The 25,673-nt window shown below is 36.0% G+C and overlaps 1 protein-coding gene and 1 non-coding gene across 5 annotated transcripts in view; one reads left to right on the plus strand and one right to left on the minus strand.

Moving 5' to 3' along the window:
- Positions 1-25,673, minus strand: part of CUL2 (cullin 2) — a 124,028-nt gene that overhangs the window by 18,740 nt on the left and 79,615 nt on the right. For all 4 annotated transcript variants that reach the window (XM_045586353.1, XM_045586344.1, XM_036454432.2 and 1 more), the window contains 7 exons: positions 24,991-25,115; positions 22,657-22,764; positions 21,206-21,265; positions 20,261-20,389; positions 20,067-20,153; positions 17,802-17,954; positions 17,426-17,503 (listed from right to left, as the gene is read on the minus strand). In XM_045586353.1, coding sequence (XP_045442309.1) covers positions 17,426-17,503; positions 17,802-17,954; positions 20,067-20,153; positions 20,261-20,389; positions 21,206-21,265; positions 22,657-22,764; positions 24,991-25,115 — 740 coding nt within the window. The remainder of the gene's footprint in view (positions 1-17,425; positions 17,504-17,801; positions 17,955-20,066; positions 20,154-20,260; positions 20,390-21,205; positions 21,266-22,656; positions 22,765-24,990; positions 25,116-25,673) is intronic.
- Positions 20,838-20,939, plus strand: LOC118710219. The gene has a single exon (XR_004985335.1). It is a non-coding gene; the product is annotated as a U6 spliceosomal RNA (small nuclear RNA).

The following is a 25,673-nucleotide window of genomic DNA, read 5'->3' on the forward strand; positions in this document are numbered from 1 at the left end:
AATTTGTGCACCTGACCTCTAGTAATGTGTGTGTGTGTGTGTATGAAAAAAATACACACACACACACACACACACACACACACTATATTTATATATATATACATATACATTACTAGAAGCCAGGTGCACAAATTTGTGCATAGGTTGGGTCTAGTCAGCCCACCCCAATAGAGACTGATCGGCCCCGGGTTGGCTGTGGGAGAGGGGATGTGGGAGGTTTGATGGCTAGCCCTACTCCCTGGTCAAGCTCCCAATAGAGGGGACAATTTGCATATTAGCCATTTATTATATAGGATTTTTTAATATGTATATTTTAATATATATATTTTCCTTTCTTTTGTAAATATTTTATTATTTTTCTTCTTATACACTCATTCTCTATCTCACTCCTCTGTACTGAATCGTGGCCATTTCCCCATTCACTGAATTCCTTGACCTTACCTTCTATAATAGAAATAAGCTCTATCTCATTATAATAATCTGGGTATTTGTTGTTTGAATATTTGTTGTTTGCATTTTTTTTAATTAGTTGTTGTTTGTTGTTTGTATTCTTCTCTAAGTGTTTGTTGTTTCCAGTTTTTGGATTAGTAGTTGGTTTGTTGGATTTTTCTCCCCATATATGTCTTTAACCCACTTCTTTTTTCTTCTCTTTCTATTCTCTCTTGCATTTTTTCATTTCCTCGTGATTTTTACACACTTTGGTCTCCCCTAACTCTCATTTCTCTGGTGGTCACATTTATTTTGGGTTATTGGTATGAATACATTTGTGTTTGGTGCCTTGTGTGTTGTGTTTTGCTGTTGCAGTCTTGAGAGGAAGTTCATATTCTACAGGCTTACCTCAAAAAACAAGAAGCAACGGTAATTAATTAACCCTACAAATCAAAGAAGAGAGAGGACTCAAATAAACAAAATCAGAAATGAAAGGGGCAAGGTAACAACTGATCCCACAGAAATCCAAAGATAATGAAAAAAATACTATAAACAACTATATTACAACAAAAAGGGCAACCATGACAAAGTGGACATATTTTTAGAAAAGTAAAATCTCCCAAACTCAAATCAGGAAAAACCTGAATATGCCGGTAACCACTAAAGAAATTGAAGGCGTGATTAAAAAATCTACCAGCAAATAAAAGCCCTGGTCTGGATAGCTTTACAGGGGAGTTCCACCAAACATTCAAATAAGAACTAAAACCTATCTTCCTCAGACTATTACAAAAAATTCAAGAGAAAGGAACATTTCCAATCTCTTTCTACCCTAATCCAAGACCAGATAAAGACATCACAAAAAAAGAGACCTACAGGCTAGTATCTTTGATGGACAATCCTCAACACAATTCTACCAAATCAAATTCAGCATTACATTAGAAAGATCATACACCATGACCAAGCAGGGTTTCTTCCAGGGATGCAAGGATGGCACAATATCTGCAAATCAATAAATGTGATACATCACATAAACAAACTGAGATACAAAAATCACAATCATATCAATCCATGCAGAAAAAGCATTTGACAAATTCAACACCCTTTTTTGATTTAAAAAAAAAAAAATCTCAGCAAAGTGGAAATAGAGGGAACATACCTCAACATAACAAAAGCCTTACATGGCAAACTTACAGCCAACATCATATTCAATGGCCAAAAACTAAACTCATTTCCCTTAAGAATAACAAGACAAGGATGCCCACTTTCACCAATCCTGTCCAATATAGTACTGGAAGTGCTAGCCATAGCGATCAGACAAGAAGAAATAAATAAATAAATAAATAAATAAATAAATAAAAGGCATCCAAATTGGAAAAGCAGTAAAGCTGTACTTATTCACAGATAATATGACACTATACTTAGAAAACCCAAAGACCCCATCAAAAACCTACTAGACCTAATAAATGAATTCGGCAATGTATTATAGTAGGATACAAAATTAACAACCAGAAATCTATGGCCTTTCTATACACCAATAATGAACTCAAATAAAGAGAAACTAAACAAACAATCATGTTAACCATTGCACCAAAAAAATTAAGATACCTAGGAACAAATTTAACTATGGAGGTAAAAGATCTGTACTTAGAAAACTACAGGACATTGAAAAAAGCCAGAGAAAGACATAAAAAATGGAAGAACATACCATGTTTATAGACTGGAAGAATCAACATCATTAAAATATCCATACTAATAACCGAAGCAATCTACAGATTCAATGCAATTCCATACCAACAGCATATTTTGAAGATCTAGAATAAACTCTCTAAAAATTCATCTGGAATTAAAAAAAAAAAAAAAAGCCACAGCAATCTTAAGAAGAACAAAGTTGGAGGAATCACAATACTACATATCAAGCTATATTACAAAGCCACGATTCTCAAAACTGCCTGGTACTGTCACAAGAACAGACATATAGACCAATGGAACAGAACAGAGAGCCCAGAAATTGACCCACACCATTATGCTCAATTAATATTTGACAGAATCAAGAACATACAATGAAGTCAAGACAGTCTCTTCAATAAATGGTGCTGGGAAATTTGGTAGGCTACATACAAAAAATGAAACAAGATCACTAACTTACACCATACACATAAACTCCAAATGCTTAAAGACTTAAATGTAAGACGAGAAACTATAAAAATCCTATAAGACTCCACAGGCAGCAAAATATCAGATATATGTCATAGCAATATCTTTACCCAACACAACTCCTAAGGCAATGCAGAAAGAAGAAAATAAACAAATGGCACTACATCAAATTAAAAAGCTTCTGCACAGCAAAATAAACCATCAACAAAACAACAAGAAAGCCCACACATGGGTGAACATATTTGCTAATGCTATTTCAGATAAGGGTTTAATCTCCAAAATCTAGAGAACTCATACAACTTAACAAAAGGAAGATAAACAAACCAATAAAAAAAATAGACAACTAAATAGATACTTTTTTTTTAAAGAGATATATTTTATTGATATTTCACAGAGAGGAGGAAGGGAGAGAGATAGAGAGCTAGAAACGTCGATGAGAGAGAAGCATCGACTAGCTGCCTCTTGCACACCCCCCACCGGGGATGCGCCCGCAACCAATGTACATGCCCTTGACCGGAATCGAACCTGGGACCTTTCAGTCCGCAGACCGACGCTCCACCACTGAGCCAAACCGGCTTCGGCTAAATAGATACTTTTTGAAAGACGACGTACAGAGGCCAAGAAATATATGAAAACATGTTCAAAGTCATTAATCATCAGAGAGATGCAAATTAAAATGACAATGAGCTCAGGCAGAAAATGGCAGCGGAATAGATAGCCATGTTCCGAGCCTTGTCCCGAAGCAGAGAGAAAGAACAGCTGAGGGCCAAATGGGGACTGTTTGTTGGCAAGTTAAGGGACAGCTAAACTCCAGGAGAAGATGAGGGACTGCTGGATGGGGTTCCCCTGACCAGGCAGCCCCAACTGCTGCTGGGTCCCAACCTGGAGATGCAGTCTCAGAAACGGAGAAAAGGCCATCTTGAAGGGGAAAGTGGATCTTATCAGAAGCCTGAAAAACTACAACTGCAGCAACCACTGAAGAGCTGTGAGTCCCAAAACACCTGTCCCCAATAGGGACAAACACGCAGATTCAAAAGAGCCCTTCACTCCACCACATAAAGGTCAGACTTCACCTGGGATAAGGAGAGAGAGAACTACATCACTGTTTTTCAACCTTTTTTGGGCAAAGGCACACTTGCTTCATGAAAAAAATCACGAGGCACACCACCATTAGAAAATGTTAAAAAATTTAACTCTGTGCCTATATTGACTATATATAAAGTAATTCTCTTGAATAGGAATCAAATAAACACAAAGAAAGTATTTTATAATTACTTTATTATGAAATATTAAGTAAACAAAATAGTGAAAAATTATAAAATTCTTGTCTTGTCTGCACCTACGGCACACCAGGCAACATCTCGCGGCACACTAGTGTGCCGCGGAACAGCGGTTGAAAAACGCTGAACTACATAACAAGCAAACCAGAGAAGAGACCATGGGGAGACAAAGAAACAGCCAGGATATGAAAGAAAAGCAGGCATCACCAGAAAAGGAAGTAAACGAAATAGAGGCAAGTATGCTGTCAAAGAAATAATTCAGAGAAATGGTCATAAGGTGGCTCAAAAGTATGGCAGACAAATTTGACAATATGAGTAACAACTAAGAGGAAATGAAGAACCAAGAAGAAATGAAAAATGACATTGCTGCTGTAAACAACTCAATAGAAAGCATCTGTAATAAACTAGAAGTAAAGGACTGCATCAGTGAGCTAGAAGACAAGGTGGGAAAAAATATCCAAGTAGAGCAGCATCTAGAGAAAAAAAAAACAAACCAAAAACCGAAGGAGAGCCTAAGGGAACTTTGGGACAACATGAAACAAAACAACATCCGTATAATAGGGGTTTCAGAAAAAAAGGAAACTAAACAAGAAATAGAAAACCTGTTTGCAGAAATAATGACAGAAAACTTCCCTGATATAGGGAAGAAAAAACCTGCACAAATCCAAGAAGCTCACACAGTCCTAAGCAAAATGAACCCTAAAAGACTGAAACCAAGGCACTTAAATTAGATCTGGGGGAGATAACAGATCAACCGAAGGACTTGTATATATGCATATAAGTACAACCAATGGACATAAAACTCTGGGTAGGGAGGGTATATATGGGAGGGGGAACAATGTTAAAATATATACACAGATAATAATTTAATAAAACAAAAACGTAACAAAAAAAACAAAAACTGATTTTAGAGAAAGGAAGTGGGGTGAGAGAGAGAGAAATATTAATGAGTTGCTTCCTGCACCTGTCCTGACTGGGGATAGAACCACCAACGTGGGTATGTGCTCTGAAGGGGAATCAAACTTGCCACTTTTTGGTGTATGTGATGTGCTCCACCAAATGAACCATACTGGCCAAGGCATGGGGCCATTTTAGAGGCTGCCTACCACAATGTCCGTTCAAGTAAAATAAATCAACAAACAATGCAAGTGTGAACATTATTCTTTCTTTTAAAAGGTTTTTGTTGTAATAAAATTTAATTAAAAAAGAATGTTTTTTTTGCCAAAACCGGTTTGGCTTAGTGGATAGAGCGTCGGCCTGCGGACTGAAAGGTTCAGGGTTCGATTCCGGTCAAGGGCACGTACCTTGGTTGTGGGCACATCCCCAGTGGGAGGGTGCAAGAGGCAGCTGGTCGATGTTTCTCTCTCATCGACGTTTCTAACTCTCTGTTCCTCTCAATTCCTCTCTGTGTAAAATCAATAAAATATATAAAAAATAAATAAACAAATAAATAATAATTAAATTGCAAACACCAACGATAAAGTAAGACTCTTAAAAGGGGCCAGAGAGAAACAGAAAGTTACATACAAAGAAACCCCCATCAAGAGAGAATCCAAGATGGCTGCTCGGGTAGGCAACTAGCCGCAACCGCACACAACAATTTCAACAAAATACAACTAAAATATAAAATGGACATTACCCAGAACTACAGGAAAGTTGACTGACTGGAAATTCTACAACAAGAAGCAAGGAGAAAACCAGAAGGAAGCCGGAGGAGCTGTAAAAGCCCAAGGTACGGAGACACGCGGCGCGCGCGGAGAGGACAGAGCCGGAGAGGAGGGAGGCCGAGTGCCTGGCTGGTGGTCCCAAGCGGGAAGGAGAGAAAAGCTCCAACTGTGCTGGGCCCAGCTCCAACTGCTCTGAACCCCAATTCTAGGCCAGACCCTGGGGACCCAGGCTCATCCATAGGGAGCCGGGCTGTAAGGCGGGACTCCGGGGAAGCGGCAAAAGGAGGTCCCGGAGGCGCACACACTGCGCGCAGAGAAGGGCCGGCCGGCTGTGCCGCGGGATTGCCCTGACGGGAAGGAGACAGGGGCTCCAGACTGCTCTGAACGCCACCTCCAATCCCACTACCAACTGAACTGAACCCCAATACCGGACTCATTGGGGGAAAGCATAGACAGTTTGGCAGCAGGTGAAAATAGAGGGCACCTTTGTCTCAGAGGCGCTCGCAACAAGTACTGAAGGACCCTGAGTCTCAGGAGTCGCGTAGGGCAGGGCTGACGGAAGCCAAGGCTGTAGGCTCCACCCTGAAACCCCGCCCCATCAGGAAAGCTGCCTGCGAAAATGCCTAAACCAAATAGATCACAAACGAAAGAAATGGAGGACAAAAAGCGACTGGATATAGAGTTCAAAACCACACGTATAAGGTTGTTCAAGAATCTCCTAGAAAAGGCCGATAAAATAAACAAGACCTATGAGGATATGAAAAGGGATCAACTAGAAATAATAAGGGATCAACAAGAAATAAAGAATATATTGTCTGAAATAAAAAATATTTATGGAGTCCTAAAAACAGAATGGAAGATCGCAAGAATCAAGTCAAAGATTTGGAACATAAAGAGCCAGAAGACACTCCGCAGACGCAAGAAGGCCAGAGAACCCAGAAAGTTGAAGATAATGTAAGAAACCTCTGGGACAACTTCAAGCGAACCAACATCAGAATTATGGGGGTCCCAGAAGATGAGAGAGAGCAAGATATTGAAAACATACTGAAAGAAATAGTGACAGAAAACTTTCCCCACCTGGTGAAAGAATTAGACTTACAAGTCCAGGAAGCGCACAGAACTCCAAACAAAAGGAATCCAAAGAGGACCACACCAAGACAAATCATAATTAAGATTCCAAGAGCAAAAGACAAAGAGAGAATATTAAAAGAAGCAAGAGCAAAGAAGGTAGTTACCTATAAAGGAGCACCTATACGATTGTCAGCTGATTTCTTTCTCAACAGAAACCATGCAGGCCAGAAGGGAATGGCAAGAAATATTCAAGGTGATGAATAGCAAGAACCTACAGCCAAAGATAATCTATCCAGCAAAGCTATCACTCAGATTCAAAGGTCAGATAAAGAGCTTCACTAATAAAAAAAAGCTAAAGGAGTTCATCACCACCAAACCAGAATTATATGAATTGCTGAAGGGGGTTCTTTCAGAAGAGCAAGTAAATAAAGATAAAAATTATGAACAACAAATACGTAACTATCAACAAGTGAATCTAAAAACCAAGGAAACTAAAACAAAAAAATCTGAGGAACAATATTAACTGTTGAATATAATAGAATCAGAGGTATGGAAGGGGAGTGAACTGGTTATTCTTGGGGAAAAGGGGAGAGGGGGATGTGGGAAGAGACTGAACATAAACTGTGCACCTATGGATGAGGACAATGGGGGGTGGGAAAAGGGCAGAGGGTGGGGTGAGAAGGGGGGGGGGAAGGAACATTTGTAATAATATGAACAATAAAATTTTATTTAAAAAAAAAAAGTTCTGTTGATTAAAAAAAATAATAATAAAAATAAAAAAATAAAAGCAAAGAAACCCCCATCAGACTAGATTTCTCAACAGAAACTCATCAGGCCAGAAGGGAATGAAATGAAATATACAAAGTTATGTAAAGGAAGGGTCTCAATCCAAGAATACTGTACTCAGCAAGGTTATCAATCAAAATTTAAGGTGAAATGAGGAGCTTCACAGACAAAACAGGACTAAGGGAATTTATCACCACCAAATCAGCAATCGATGCAAGAAATGCTAAAGGGTCTGCTATAAAAGAAAGAAATAGGAAGTGAACAAGGAACACAGGGGTAAAGAATAAAATTGGCGACAAATAAGTACCTATCAATAACAATTTTAAATGTAAATGACTTAAATGCCCCAGTTAAAAGACATAGGGTAATGGAATGGATAAGAAAACAAGACCCACATATCTTGTCTACAAGAAACACACCTCAGAAAAAAAGACGCACACAGACTGAGGCTGCAGGGAAGGAATAAGTTCTCCAGGCGAATGGAAATGAAAAAAAAAAAAAAGCTGGGGTAGCAATATTTATATCTGACAAATTAGATCTCAAAGTGAAGGACATAACAAGAGATAAGGAAGGCCACTTCATAATACTAAGGGAGCAATCCAATAAGAAGAAATAACTCTGGCAAACATATACACACCCAATATAGGAAAACCCAAATACATACAAAAACTCCTGGAGGATATCAAGGGAGAGATTAACAGCAATACAATCATATTAATAGTAGCAGACTTTAATGCCCAACTATCACCATTGGGAAAATCCTCAAAACAAAAAATCAGCAAAGGAACATCAATCTTAAATGACTCACTAGACTAGATGGAATTAATTGACATCTTTACCCCAAAGCCACAGAATATACATTCTTCTCAAGTGCACATGGGTCTATCATTTTCGAGGATAAACCATATGTTGGGACATAGGCAAAGTCTCTTCAAATTCAAGAAGATAGAAATCATATCAAGCATCTCCACATACCACAGTGGCATAAAACTAGAAATCAACAACAATAAAAACAATCCAAAGAAATCAAACACATGGAGACTAAACACCATGCTTTAAAGAATGACTAGAGAGATCAAGGAAGAAATTAAAAACATCATGGCAATAAATGACAATGAAAACACAACAATCCAAAATCTATGGGACACAGCAAAAGCAGTCTTGAGAGGGAAATTCACAGCTCTACAAGCCTACTGCAAAAAAAGTGAAACAATGGTAATAAATTAACTAACCCTACAACTCAAAGAGTTAGAAAGAGAGCAATAAGAAAATCCAGTGTAAGAAGAAAGAAGGATATAATAAAGATCAGAGCGGAGATAAATGACATAGAGACCAAAGAAACAATACAAAAGATCAACAAAACTAAGATCTGGTTCTTTGAGGGGATAAACAGGACTGATGAACCTCTAGCCAGGCTCACCAAGAAGCAAAGAGAAATGACCCAAATAAATAAAATCAAAAATGAAAGAGGTGAAATTACATCAGACCCACAGAAATACAAAGGATTATTAAAAATTACTACCAACAACTCTATTCCAACGAACTGGACAACCTGGAGGAAATGGACATATTCCTAGAAAAATATAACCTTCCAAAACTCAATCAGGAAGAATCTAAAAAGCTCAATAGGCCAGTAACTATGGAAGAAATTGAAGCAGTCATTAAAAAACTTCGGGCAAGCCGAAACCAATTTAGCTCAGTGGACAGAGCATCAGCCTGCTGACCAGGTTCAATTCCGGTCAAGGGCAAGTACCTTGGTTGCAGGCACATCCCCAGAAGGGGGTGTACAAGAGGCAGCTGATAGATGTTTCTCTCTCATTGAAGTTTCTGACTCTCTCTTCCTCTCTGAAAAAACAAACAAACAAACAAACAAAAAAACTAATAAAATATATTTTTAAAAAAATAAAGCTTCCAAAAACAAAATTCTAGCAAATCGTATCCAGCACTACATCAGAAAGATACTACACCATGACCAAGTAGGATTTATTCCAGGAATGCAAGGTTGGTACAATATCCCCAAATCAATAAACGTGATACATCACATAAACAAATTAAGAGATAAAAATCACATAGTCATATTAATTGATGCTGAAAAAGCATTTGACAAAATCCAACACCCTTTAAAAAAAAAGTGTATATATATGTGTGTGTGTGTGTGTGTGTGTGTGTGTATATATTATTGATTTTTTACAGAGAAGAAGAGAGAGGGATAGAGAGTTACAAACATCGATGAGAGAGAATCATTGATCAGCTGCCCCCTGCACACCCCCTACTGGGGATGCACCTGCAACCAAGGTACTTGCCCTTGACTGGAATCGAATCTGGGACCTTTCAGTCCGCAGACCAATGCTCTAGCCACTGAGTCAAACCAGATTTGGCCCAATACCGTTTGTTGATAAAAACACTCAGCAAGGTGGGAATAGAAGGATCATATCTCAACATAATAAAAGCTATATATGATAAACCCAAAGCTAACATATACTCAAAGGGCAAAAATCAAAATCATTTCTCCTAAGAACAGGAACAAGACAGAGATGCTCACTCTCACCACTGGTTTGACATAGTACTGGAAGTATTAGCCATTACAATTAGACAAGAACAAGAAATAAAAGGCATCCAAATTAAAAAAGAAGAAGCAAAGCTGTCCTTATTAGCAGATGACTTTACATTGTACATAAAAAACCCTAGAGATTCCATCACAAAACTAACACACTTAATAAAGAATTCAAAAATGTAGCAGTATACAATATTAACATCAAGAAATCTATGGCATTTCTATACACCAATAGTGAACTTACAGAAAGAGAGACTAAAAAAGCAATTCCATTTACCATCGCACCAACAAAATTAAGATACCTAGGAACAAAGTTAATTAAGGAGGTAAAAGACTTATACACAGAAAACTACAGGACACTGAAAAAAAAGAGACAGAGAAAGACATAAAAAAATGGAAGAACATACTATGTTCATGGATTGATAGAATCAACATCATTAAAAGGTCCATACTACCCAAAGCAATCTATAGGTTCAATGCACTCCCCATTAAAATACCAACGGCATATTTCACAGACCTAGAATGAACTCTCCAAAAATTCATTTTTAATTAAAAAAGACCCCGAATAGCCACAGCAATCCTGAGAAAGAAGAATAAAGAAGGAGGAATTTAGACCAGATTTCAAGCTGTATTATGAAGCCACTGTCCTCAAAACAGCCTGGTACTGGCACAAGAACAGACATATAGATCAATGAAATAAAATGGAGAATATCGACCCAAACCACTATGCTCAATTAATATTTGATAAAGGAGGCATGAACATACAATGGAACCAAGATATTCTCTTCAATAAATGGTGTTGGGGAAGTTGGACAGATACATGCAAAGAAAAATGAAACTAGATCACGAACTTACACCATACACAAAAATAAACTCAAAATGCATACAGAACTTAAACATAAGACAGGAAACCATAAAAATACTAGAGGAATCCACAGGCAGCAAAATCTCAGACATATGCCCAAAGAACTTCTTCACTGATACTGCTCCTAGGGCAATGGAAGCTAAAGAGAAAATAAACAAATCGGACTGCATCCAAATAAAAAGCTTTTTCATAGCAAAAGAAACCATCATCAAAACAACAAGAAAACCCACTGTATGGGAGAACATATTTGCAAATGTTACCACTGATAAAGGTTTAATCTCCAACATCTATAGGCAGCATATACAACTTAATAAAAGAAAGATAAATGATCCAATAAAAAAAATGGGCAAAGGATCTAAATAGAATCTTTTTCTAAAGAAGACAGAAGAAAGGACAAGAGACACATGAAAATATGCTCAAAATCAGTAATTATCTGAGGGATGCAAATCAAAATGACAGTGCGGTACCATCTCACACATGTCAGAATGGCTATCATCAACAAATCAACAAAGAAGTTTTGGCGAGGATACAGAGAAATAGGAACCCTCATGCACTAATGGTGGGCATGCAGACTGGTGCATCCACTGTGGAGAACTGTATGGAGTTTCCTCAAAAAACTGAAAATGGAACTCCCATTTGACCCAGTAATCCCACTCCTGAGAATATATCCTAAGAAACTAGAAACACCAATCAGAAAGGATATATGCACCCCTATGTTCATAGAGGCACAATTTATAATATCTACAATAAGATTTGGAAACAGCCTAGGTGCCCATCAGCAGATGACTGAATCAGAAAACTATGGTACATCTATACAATGGAATACTATGCTGCCATAAAAAAGAAGAAATTCTTACCATTTGCAGCAATCTGGATGGAATTGGAGAACATTATGCTAAGTGAAATAAGCCAGTCAATGAAAGAAAAATTCCACATGATCTCACTTGTGGATAATAAGAAACATTATAAACTGTTGAACAAAAAGATACAGAAACAGTAAAGCATCAAACAGACTGTCAAATTACAGCAGGAAGGTTAGGGAGAGATGGGAGAAATAAAAGATCAACCAAAGGACTTATATGAATGCATATAAGAATAACCAAGAGATGCAAAACATTGGGGGGGGGTGAGGGCATGTATGGGAGTGGGATGAGGGGGGGGGCAATGGTAAGAAATGTACACATATAATACCTTAATAATAATAATAATAATAATAATAATAATAATATGACAATGAGGTACCATCTTACACTTGTCAGGATGGCTATCATTAACAAGTCAACAAATGACAAGTGCTGACGAGGATGTGGAGGAAAAGGAATCTTGTGCACTGCTGATGGGAATGCAGACTCATGCAGCCACTATGCAAGACAGTATGGAGTTTCCTCAAAAGTTAAAATGGAGCTGAAACTGGTTTGGCTCAGTGGTAGAGCGTCGGTCTGCGGACTGAAAGGTCCCGGGTTCGATTCCGGTCAGGGGCATATACGTTGGTTGCGGGCACATCCCCGGTAGGGGGTGTGCAGGAGGCAGCTGGTTGATGTTTCTCTCTCATCGACGTTTCTAGCTCTCTATCCCTCTCCCTTCCTCTCTGTAAAAAATCAATAAAATATATTTAAAAAGATAATTATAAAAAATAAAAAAAAGTTAAAATGGAACTCCCATTTGACCTAGTAATCCCACTTCCAGAACTATATTCCAAGAAACCAGAAGCACCAATCAGAAAGGATATATGCACCCCTATATTGATAGCAGCACAATTTACAATAGCTAAGATTTAGTAACAACCTAAGTTCCTATAAGCAGATGAGTCGATTAAAAACCTGTGGTACATCTATATAATGGAATACTATGCTGCTATAAAAAAGAAGAAACTTTTACCATTTGCAACAGCATGGATAAACCTGGAGAGCATTAAACTAAGCGAAATAAGCCAGTCAGAGAAAGATAAATATCACCTGATCTCACTCATATGTGAGATAAAATTATCAACATAATTTGATGAATAAGAATAGATCCAGAGATAAATGGCAGTGGAGAGGAGAGGTTAGAGAGCAACCAAAAAGGACTTGCATGCATGCATATTAGCATAACCAATGGACACAGACACTAGGGTAGTGGGGGCTTTCCAGGGGTGGGATGGTTGGGAAAGTGGGGGGAAGTTCAATTCAGGGGGAAAAGGAGACATATGTAAAACTTAAGACAATAAAAATAAAAATTAAAAAAAAAAGACAAAAGCTATTTCCTGGTTGGTGGTGCTCAGTAAGTAGCAGGTTTAATTCTCAGTCAGGGTCCTTGCCTGTGTTATGGGTCCGATCTTTGGTCATAATATATACAGGAGGCAGCAATTAATGTTTCTCTCTTATATATACTTTTTTTCCTCTCTCTCTCTCAATCTCTCTATCTTTATCTAAAAATCTATTTTAAAAGCATATCCTCATGTGAGAAAAAAGCAAAGAAGACAAAAGATGTAAAACCTTACTTAACTAAATCACTAATAATCATTATCAGCCCCCGTTGGTTTGGTTCAGGAGGTAAGAGTGTCGGGAGGGGCTAAAGGTCTTCGCTGGCAAAAGAGGATAAAGGTCAGATGAACTCAAAAGAAAAAAAAATGATATATATGCAAGTCTATCTTTTATAAACCTACTGGTAACCACACAAACAAATTCCCAAACCAGGACACATAACTTAAAAAAATAGGAAACAGAGGGAAAAAGTATGAAATACCACCAAACAAAAACAGACAGAAACACAAAGGAAAAGAACCAATGGAGGCCCAGAGCTACCAGAACACAAAAGATAAAATGGCTATAGGAAATGCTCATACATCAATAATTATCCTAAATGTAAATGGCCGAGTTCACCAATAAAGAGGCACTGAATAGCAGAGTGGATCAAAGAAACAAAACCCAACCATATGCTGCCAACATGAGACACAACTAAAGATGCAAAGACAAAGGTAGATTCAAAGTAAAAACTGGAAAATGATTCTCCAAGCAAATAATATCCACAGAAAAGCAGGTGTAGGCATATTTTTATCTCACTTTATAATGATAAATGGAACATTACATCAAGAAAATATAACACTTCTTTTTTTTTTTTTTTTAATATATTTTATTGATTTTTCACAGAGAGGAAGAGAGAGGGATAGAGAGTTAGAAACGTCGATGAGAGAGAATCACCGACCAGCTGCCTCTTGCACACCCTCTACTGGAGGTGTGCCCGCAACCAAGGTACATGCCCTTGACCGGAATTGAACCCGGGACCTTTCAGTCCACAGGCCGACGCTCTATCCACTGAGCCAAACCGGTGCCGGCGAAAATATAACACTTCTTAATATTTATGCACAAAATCAGGGAGCACTGAAATACTAGTATATAAAATTACTCACAGAATTAAAGGTCAAAACAGATCCAAACACAATCATAGTTGGGGACCTTAACACTCTATTAACAGCTTTAGACAGATGAACCAAAAAGAAAATCAATAAAGAAATATCAGCCTTAAATGAAACACTAGACCAAATGGAGATAATTGACATTTGCAGAACCTTTTATCCCCCAATATCAGATTACACATCAAACATTCTCAAGGATAGACCATATGTTGGGTCACCATACTAACATTAACAAATTCAAAAAGACTGAAATTTTACCAAGCATATTCTCCAGCCACGATGCCTTGAAATTAGAAATCGATTGCAAAAAGGTAGTAAGGAAATTCACAAATACTTGGAGATCAAACAACATAGTACTAAAAAATCTGTGTCAAAGGATAAATAAAAGATTAGATCAAAAGATATATAGAGAAAAATGAGAATGAAAATACAATATATCAAAACTTCTGGGATGTAGCAGAAGCAGTAAGTTTATATCATTACAGGCCTATCTCAAGAAACAAGAGAAATCACAAGTAAACAACCTAACATCACATCTTAAAGAACAAAAGCAGAAGAAAAGACAATAATAAAAATTAGAGCAGAATTGAGTGAAACAGAGAAAAAAAAAGACTATACAAAAATTCGATAAAATAAACACCTGGTTCTTTGAAAAGAATGATAAACCACTGGCTTTACTCACTAAGGGAAAAAAAGGAAAAGATCCATGTAAACAAAATCAGGAATGAAAGAGGAGAAATTATCAGACATCATAGATGAAGAATCATACTAGAATATTATAAAACACTATATGCCTCCAAATTCAATAATCTAGAAGAAATGTGTAAGTTTCTCCAAATATGTGGGGTAGTGTACCCTAGTCTGTACAGAATCACATCCAACAGGGGATCTCCATGGCTCCCAGGCACTGCCTGCAGAGTGGTGTGCCCTGGATGCCTGTGCGGCTGGAAACGCATGAAAGTGGTGTCCAGAGTTCTGCCGCTGGGAAGGGGGAAGATGCACTTACTGCTGTGGGAATGGTGCACCTTTGGAGGTGGAGGTCCCAGGGTCCATGGGTCTGCAGCTACAATAGCAGGATTTTGGCTGGAATGGCTGGTGGGTCGTGGACAGTGTCAAAGTCTTATCTTGGTGGTGGTGCTCCTGAGTTTCTAGAGAAGGCCGCTGTTCCCTTTAAAATGCTGTGGGCTCCTGTGTCTGAGTCCTGCAATCCAGGGAGTGTCCACAGCAGTAGTAGTCTCTCCTTGTCCAAGAGAGCCTGGTATACCAGCCCTTGCTGCTCCTACAAGATTTAACTATCCCTCACTCACTCATACACACACCACACACATCCACACACTCTCCTTTCACACCCTCACTCACTCACTTCTTCTCCCTCACTTCTGTCCTGCCAGCCGCCCTCTTTTTTGGGCCCATGTGCAGGAAGTTTTAAAGAAAAGTGCTGCTGAATACTTCGGAAAGCTTATGGTGAACATGCTCCATCTCAAGATACTTGGAAAGGCTGATTTAGACGCTTTAAAAGTGATGATTTTGATGTAAAAGACAAAGAATGTCTAGGTCAACTGAAAAAGTTTGAAGACCAACAATTACAAGCATTATTGGATGAAGATTCGCATCAAACTCAAAAAACTTGCAGAAAGATTAAACATTGCTTAGCAAACAATTTCCAGTCATTTACAAGCAATGGGAAAGATTTTAAAGGAAGGAAAATGCGTGCCACATCAACTGAATGAAAGACAAATGGAAAACAAATAGTCATCAGTAAAATGTTGCTTTAATGGCACCAAAGGAAGTCTTTTTTGCCTCGAATTATGACTGGCTATGAAAAGTGGATTTATTTTGAGAATCCCAAATGCACAAAATCCTGGATTGTCCCAGGTCAACCATCAACATCGACAGCAAGGCCAAATCACTTTGGAAAGAAGACAATGCTCTGCGTTTGGACAATCAGGAGTGTGTGGTGTTTCATAAGCTTCTAAAACCAGGTGAAACCATTAACACTCATTGCTACAGATAACAAACAATCAATTTGAACCACGCACGCTTTGATCATGAAACAACCAGAATGTGCCAGAAGACATGGCAAAGTAATTTTGCTTCATGATGACACACCATCATACACTTTAAAACCAGTTGAAGACACATTAAAAGATCTTGCCTGGGAAGCATTAACCCACCCACTGTATTCACCAGACCTTGCTCCTTCAGATTACCACTTGTTCCATTTGACGGCACATGCACTTTCTTAGCAGCACTTCAAAATGTACAAAAAAGTGGAAAATTTGGTCTCTGAATGGTTTGCCTCAACAGAAAAGTTCTATTTGGATTGGTTATCCACAAATTACTTGAAAGGTGGGGAAAATGTGTAGCTAGCGATGGACTTTACTTTGAATAAAGCACTTTTGATGTTTCTCTTGAAATTATTGTGCTTACTTTGAATACAAAATCTGTATTATTAAGTGATATACCTAGCATACAATGAAATTCTAATAAAGCCATAAGAAAGGATGAAATAGCACCATTTGCAATAATGTGGATGGACCTTGAGAACATTATGCTAAGGGAAATAAGTCAGTCACAAAAGGCTACGAACCATATGATTTTATTCATATGTAGGATAGAAAATTGAAACTCATGAACACAAACAGCAGTGTGGTGGTTACCAGAGGGAAGATATTGTGAATAGAAAAGGGTCCTAATATACGGTGACAAAAGATCTGACTGTGGATGGTGGGCACCTGGTGCAATATACAGATCTTGTAACATAGAAACTCACACCTGAAACCTGTATGTTCATGTTGACCAATGTCACCCCAATAAATTTAGTTTAAAAAAAAAAAAATTGCCCAGAAATAAAAAACTTCAAGGGATAAATGAAGTATAAAAATGGCTCTAAATTCAAATAAAAAATTAGAAAGTGACTTAAATATTAAGTTCTAACCTTTCTTCTAATATCAAGAGTTTTTGTAATTTAAAACTGCTTAAGAGCTGATAATAGGTTTAACTGTAAGAGTCATGTTTTCACAAAGAACTCTATGACAACCTTTGTTTATGAGTTTTAATATTAAAAACTAATAATTTACATTTCCTACAACGTATATAACTGATTTCTGAATATATATTTTATATCACAAGCAATTAAGACTTTGGAAAATTTTTAAAGTGATTTAACATGAAGATAATTATTAAAATTCCTTAGGTCTTCTAATATATATCCTGCAAACTTACCATCTGTACACTTTTTTCCAATTCCTGGGGAATCGCAAATGTAGATGAAGGAGCCTGAGTAAGAGGCCATGCGCCAGCCTAGAAGAAAATAAGTAAAATAAAAAATTTAAATAGACAAGCATCTAACTTGAAAATAAATATTTATTTAAAAAAATGATTTAAACTAAAGCACCTCTTTTTTTCTTTTCTCAAATGTTGATAAAACTCATTAGATTACTATCTTGGTACATTTCATTCCAAATCAATATAACATATAACGTTAGAAGCTACAATCCATTTATTGAAGAAAATGCAATGAGGTCCCTATTTATTAATTGTTTGGATCAGACTATTTGAAATGAGTAGTAAATGCCTAGAATAAAACATATAGTCATACCTGTAGAACATATATTTGAAAACTAATTCCCAAATCTATTACTGTGTCTTGATTTTTGATAAAATTGTTGAACTTATTGTTGAGATCAGCACTGACACTCATATCTGTATACATCCGATGCAGCTTGCTGGTAAACTCATAACCACATGCTTGCTGTAAAAAGAGTTTAAAACAAACACATGATTTAAAAAGAATAATAATAAAACATATTAATTAATTAGAACATGTTACTATTGCTAGTTCTATGGTCAAGGGTATTCATATTATATTCAAGTCTACTCTTCAGAAAAATTATCAACTACTGGATATTTCAGCATAAATATGTCTCAGCTACTACTTATTTCACCAATGTGTAACCTAAAATGAAGCAAAAATAAACTAAAATTCAACAGCACTACAAAACGTACTTAAAGGAATATTTCAGGTGCATTTATTTATAAATAATGTAAATCTTTTGTTAATACTGTTTATTTTGTGGATAAGTCTATATCAATATACAGAATGTCCCAAAAAATGTATATACTTTTAATACCTGATAGCTGTTAAATGAAAATAAAATATATTTTAATAAACATTGCCTTTATAATTACTAGGTGTACCTGTTAATAATAATCAAAGAAAACATGATAATTTCAAGAGAAACATCAAAAGTGCTTTATTCAAAGTAATGTCTATCACTAGCTACACATTTCGCCATCATTCAGGTAATTTGTGGATATCGTCCCAATAAAACTTTTCTTGTTTTGAGGCAAACCATTCAGAGACCCAATTTTCCACTTTTTTGTACATTTTGAAGTGCTGTTATAAAGTGCATGTGCCATCAAATGGAACAAGTGGTAATCTGAAGGAGCAAGGTCTAGTGAATACAGCAGGTGGGTTAATGCTTCCCAGGCAAGATCTTTTAATGTGTCTTCAACTGGTTTTGAAGTGTGTGGTGGTGCATTATCATGACGCAAAATTACTTTACCATGTCTTCTGGCACATTCTGGTTGTTTCATGATCAAAGCATGCGTGGTTCAAACTGATTATTTGTTATCTGTAGCAATGAGTGTTAACGGTTTCACCTGGTTTTAGAAGCTTATGAAACACCACACACTCCTGATTGTACCAAACACAGAGCATTGTCTTCTTTCCAAAGTGATTTGGCCTTGCTGTCGATGTTGATGGTTGACCTGGAACCCAGGATTTTGTGCATTTGGGATTCTCAAAATAAATCCACTTTTCATAGCCAGTCATAATTCGAGGCAAAAAAGACTTCCTTTGGTGCCATTAAAGCAACATTTTACTGATGACTATTTGTTTTCCATTTGTCTTTCATTCAGTTGATGTGGCACGCATTTTCCTTCCTTTAAAATCTTTCCCATTGCTTGTAAATGACTGGAAATTGTTTGCTAAGCAATGTTTAATCTTTCTGCAAGTTTTTTGAGTTTGATGCGAATCTTCATCCAATAATGCTTGTAATTGTTGGTCTTCAAACTTTTTCAATTGACCTAGACATTCTTTGTCTTTTACATCAAAATCATCACTTTTAAAGCATTTAAACTAGGGGTGTCGAACTCAATCAGAGAAGGGGCCAAAATCTAAAAGCCAGCCTAAATCGCGGGCCGAATGGTTTACTGAACAGTCATAAACTGTCATTGTGATGGAAACGCAGCGGAGTGCAGTGATGACAGCGCGGTGCAGGCCACATTGCAAGGCCTGGCGGGACGGATTTGGCCCGCGGGCCTTGTGTTTGACACATTAAACCAATGTTCACAAGTATCTTGAAATACACCATGTTCACCATAAGCTTCCTAAGGTATAACAATAACTTTCAGCAGCACTTTTCTTCAAAATAAACAATGAATTATAACTTCACGCAAATGCTCTTATTTTGGCATGAAATTTGACATTTTTAGCATTAAAATATTTATGATGTTAACACCTTCAGAAAATTTGACATATGAAGTTTTGAAGCTTGCTGTCAATACAACAAATAGCATATATATCAACATATGTGTAACTCCACCTACTGAAAAAATCCACATTATTAACTGGTACACCTAATATATTCAAAGTGTGTATAAAATTTTAAGGGACACCTGTATATAGAGAGAGCTTTCTTTAATACAGTATTTGCATATCCCATCATATAGATATACCATTATACATTTAACCAATCACCTGTTGATTATTTCCTGTTGTTATATCTAATACTACAATGAATATCTCTTCGTGCTAGTAGAATAATTTCTAGGACATAATCAGATGAAAGGCTCACATTACCTTTAATTTATTGATCATGGCTTCTTCAGAATCCATAGACATAGATAACCCGTGAATTAAACGTTTCGCCAGCATTCTTGCGTAGAACTATATTAAAAAATATTCCTAAAGATTACTTTCTTTCTGATGACTTATATTTCAAAAATAAATAAAATCTGATTAAACCAAATAAAACTTCTTTATTTACAACTTACCTTTTGAAAAACATCCTTATCATCAATATATTTGAAAACAGTAATGAAGCTGGTGAGTTTGTCTTCCACTTCATTCTCAGTCATCCCCTTTGCTGATTTCTTTAGTAAGTTGTCACAGTACTTAGCAAGCTCAAATAGAAATGGAGAGTATATCTTATAAAGGGCCCTTCTATATACATGCTTCAACAGAGGCAAAGGACAATAGTACAAAATATCAATGGATAAAGTCTCTGCCATCCTAAAGCTTTTGTTTTTAAAATTATGAACATGCACTAAAGAATTCAAAATATGTCATAAGGCAAGTTTTTAAGAAAACTATAAACAAGTCAAAAATACAATCAACATTTAGTGAACAATAAAACACTAACATAAACAACAGAAGTTTCAAAAGAACACCTAGATGCGTTTTGAGTAGTTCTATAATTTTCGACATTAAATAATTACTTTTTTTATTCTTACCACAATTTTATAATTAAATTTTCTTTAATTATCATCAAATTTCTGACAAAACAAAATCTCTATGAGAAGTGATGCAAATTATTTCAAAGAAGACATACTTTAAAACCCAAACTGTACTGCTTGGATTTTAGAAGCCTTGAAAAAAATTAGAACAACGGAGAAAATTAGCAAGGCCTCTGCATAAAGATGCACACAAATCAGTGAAGCATTTCATATTAAAACACTCACACACACAAACTTTATATTAAATATTTTTTCCTTCAGTTATTTCTCAAGAAACGGTTATAGTACATAGGCCCAACTGTATTCCTTAAATAAGTGCCAAATTATATATGATGTAGATAATTTTTACTTTTAATAATTTAGTTTCATGGATTTTTCTTCTGAAAAAATGTTACAAATACATATTAATTTAACATTCTCCTCAGTTTTCATTTTCTAATATTGATGTCCATAAGATTATTTTTAAGCAATCATCAAACTTACCAATTCAGGAGCTTTGCAAACAGACTTGGGTTCTCTGTAATTTACAACTGATGTAAGAGCCTAAATAGAAAACAAGCCAGTAATTAACTAGTAATAGGGTATAATCTGCACATCCATAAATTATTAACCTACACAAAACACAATATTTTGGTTGTAGTTTGTTAATTTTGTTTTCATTTTGAACACAGGGTAAACTCCTCTAACTATATGCCTCATGATAGTTATAGACCAATTATATATTCCATTCCTACTGAAAGCTGTTCTTTATAACTCATTACTGATATTTGAACACAGATAAAATAAAACTAAATTTTTAAAAAATCTTAAAATAACCATATCAGCAAATTTCCTTTAAAGTATAATATACCAAAATTCAAAAATTTGTAAAATATACTTATTTCTTTGAAATATTACTTATATAGCCTACAGATTATATTGAAATTAAAAATCAGCACTAAAACATTAAAATTATACATGTTTTTCCAGAACATGTTAGAATGTTTACTAACAATTCCCCTTAGAATCATTGTACTCATAATCATGAGAAATTCTATCTCCATATAATTCTAACATTCAATTTAACTATTTGTTATTAATTTGAAAGTTGTGTTATTATTTTGATGTTCACATTTAAATTATGTAATCTCCATGTCAAGATTAGAAAACTCGTAATTTAGAAGCCTCAATCCTGAAACCACCCTAAAGAATGAATAAAGAAACAGAATTCTAATTAACTTTTAAACAACACAGGTCCACTTACACCCGGATTTTTGATACAAATACTGTAAATGTATTTTTTCTTCTCTAAGATTTTCTTAATAACATTTTTTATTCTCTAACTTACTTTGTAATAATATAGTTATTCTAAACATATAAAATATGCACTTAGTGACTGTTTATGCTATCAGTAAGGCTTCTGGTAATATCAGTAGGCCATTAGTAGTGAAGTTTTGGGGAAGTCAAAAGTTATATCTGAATTTTCAACTAAAGGAGAGGAGTATCAGGGCTACTATTTCCTGAATTGTTCCAGGGTCAACTGTATTTATACAGACTATTCCCTGACTTAAGATGATTTTTTTTTCTTTAATATGTGAGAAAGCGATACGTATTCAATAAGCTGTACTTTGAATTTTGATCTTTTCCAAAGCTGGTGATATGTGGTACAATATTCTATACTAATGCTGGGGAGTGGCAGTGAGCCACAGTTTTCTGTTAAGTGTGCCATAAATAATGATACTCCCCCATGAATTTAGATGACCTTGCCCAACTATAACTAATGATAGTGTCCTGAGAATGTTTAAGGTAGGTTCAGCTAAGGTAAGATGTTCAGTAGGTTAGGTGCATTAAATAAATTTTTATTTAAAATTTTTCTAACTTATGCCAGGTTTACCAGGACATAACCCCGTCATAACTTGAGAAGCATCTGTAGATATAGATATTATTAAAGTTACCTTATCCAATGCACTCATAAAGTGCTGGTCACCATTCAAAACAGTGTTGATAAGTTGAACAAATTTACCATGTACTTCCAAAACTGACTCCACAAATAGTGTTGGCATCTATAAATACAAAATAGATTTTAAGTTCAAACATATAATTAGGATTATCAAAAATTGTCATTTAATTAAGTTTTTTCCAAGCAAATTAATGTTATGCAAGCACACACTTTCTCAAAAAATATTTTTAGTTAAAATTGTTTTGCCTGGCCGGTGTAGTTCAGTATTGATCTATGAACCAGAAGATCACAGTTCGATTCCTGGTCATGACATATGCCTGGGCTGCAGGCTCAATCCCAGTGTGGGGAGTGTAGTAAGCAGCTGATGATTCTCTCTCATCATTAATGATTCTCTCTCCCTGCCTCTCCCTTTCTCTTTGAAATCAATTAAAATATATATATTTTTAGAAACTGTCTTAAAAATCTAAAACTTTAATGTTGAAATTAGCTGTCATTCAACACCAGCAATGCAGTGCTATAATTCCTCTGCCTGAAGAACTCACTGAAAACACACTTCTCTCCAATATTGGAATACTGTTTCTTAAGGGTAACAAGACACAGTCTCTGAACCACCAAACCTATCACTTTCAAAGAGGATTATATAAACAAAAACTGCCTCCAAAGCTGCTGAAGTCTGAAAGAGAGAGCAGAGCTCAAAAGCAAGTATCTGTGAAAATTGAGATCCCTGGATTTGAACAATCCCCCACAACTCAGAGTGAGGAAATACTTAGCTTTCACTCTTTTTTTATTTTATTTATTTTTTTATTTTGTTAATCCTTACCCGAGGATATTTTTTCCATTGATTTTTAGAGAGAGTGGAAGGGAGAGGTAAAGACACAGAGAAACATCCATGTAAGAGAGACATATGGATTGATTGCCTTCTGCACATGCCCTGCTTGGGGCTGGTGACTGAGCCTGCAACTGGGGTACATACCCTTGACTAGAATCAAACCCACAAACCCTCAGTCCTTGAGCCAATGCTCTAACCACTAAGCAACCATTTAGAGTGTAAGTTTTCCCTCTTAATGGGGATAATTATATAGTACTTAAGAGTTAACTAAGTCAGCTAAAATTATTAGAATCTATTACAAATTCATTCTCTTTTATTTCTATCTCCCAGTCCTTGAAGCAAACTCTATGCCTCCATGCTGAATATGATTTAACACCCTGAATCTGTAAAACTAATAAAATTAATTAATAAACCCAATCAGACAAGATCGGGCACGTTCAGGGTGGTATGGCCGTAGACTAATAAACCCAATAAATAATAGATTAATAAACATAAAAATATATCAACTAATAGTTTATTTTTATTTTTTTAAATATATTTTTATTGATTTCAGAGAGGAAGAGGGAGGGAGGAAGGGAGGGAGAGAGAGAGAGAAAGAGAGAGAGAGAAACATCAATAATGAGAGAGAATCACTGATTGGCTGCCTCCTGCATGCCCCCTAATGGGGATGTGCACTTGATCAGAATTGAACCTGGGACCCCCTCAGTCCACAGGCGGATGCTCTATCCACTGAGCCAAACCAGATAGGGCAACTAATAGTTTGTATTACAGTGGTAGGACATAAAACCTAAGATTTGCCAAAGACAAATAAATCTACAACTAAAGTGATAATCATCTGAATAATGTTGTCTATTATCAATTACTGCATTATAGATGACAAGTAAATAGGTCTACTTGGGATAAAGAACATCTCATGTCATATCTATTTATTCATCAAACATCACTAGTAAAAACAAGGTGGTCCAACAAGATTGATGATAGGAATACAGTGATAGAAAAGATGCCTTTTTGTAAATAGTCATTGATTGTCAGAGAACTCTTAAAGAAAAGTGGGTATTAGGGACATAGTGGTAACCATTGGGTAGTAAGCATATATTTAGGGAAGATCATTTTAATCTAACTTTGCTTCCTGGGCTATCAAACTCATAGTATATATAAAGAAAGCTAATTGTCAGTTCTCCATATTACTATTGATTAATTTCATTACCACTACAACTATTAGTGCTAGTTATATAGAAATACAATTGTTTAAAATGCTAAGTGAACATATTAATATATCTAAGAAAAAACATATCTCATTCAATTATTTTCTAATAATTTGATTACTCCAAAGTGTGTCCAATAAATTTTAGGCTTGAAACATTTTAATAAAGATGTTTAATCTATTGGCATGGTAAGACTTTTTTTTCATTGTTTAAAGACAGTAAAGTGATAACAAAAAACCTAAATGCATGATAATCTGATTAAGAGAAAAATCCCCCAGTTCCTTATATAACTCACATTTTCCTGAGTAAGATTACTGGTCGCTCTAAGGCCCTCATCATGGACATGATTTTGCAGCTCCTGTATCATATGAGGTAAACCAGTGGACACAGCACGGAGTAAGACATACATATTTGCCATGTCTGAGGGGGGAAAAATTTGTATTAGATTTCCAAATATGTTTAAAATATTAGGTAATATATGGCTCAAAATGCAGAAAGAGTATGCAGAGAAAATCCCCAAGTCCTGTTTCCCAACCACCCAGTCCTCCTTCCCATGGGAAAGCAATATTGTTCTTTCAAAGCTCTTTCATGCACACTCAAGCAAGTACATATATTCTTCCCTCTGCCCCTTTTTATAAGAGTTTAGTTTATTTTGTGTATTATTTGTAACTGCAAAATACATTTTTACTCAGAGATTTTTTTTTTTATCAGTACACTGAGCATTTCTTCATATTTTACAACTCTAAAGCACTCTATTATATATAAAATTACTTAACAACTGTTGGAAGTTTGGTTGCTTCCAATCTCTTGATACTACAATGTTACAATTAATAGTTCTGTATATGGACATAAACATCTATGGTATAAATCCCTAGAAGTGGTATTGCTGGGTCAAAGCTTAATCTTCTAGAAGGATCCTTCTAAACAGGGCTCCCAATAGCAGGAAGCTCCCTTGCCAACAATGTATTATCAAGCATT

This window comes from Pipistrellus kuhlii, unplaced genomic scaffold (assembly GCF_014108245.1).
Source record: "Pipistrellus kuhlii isolate mPipKuh1 unplaced genomic scaffold, mPipKuh1.p scaffold_m20_p_1, whole genome shotgun sequence".
Lineage (NCBI taxonomy): Eukaryota > Metazoa > Chordata > Mammalia > Chiroptera > Vespertilionidae > Pipistrellus > Pipistrellus kuhlii.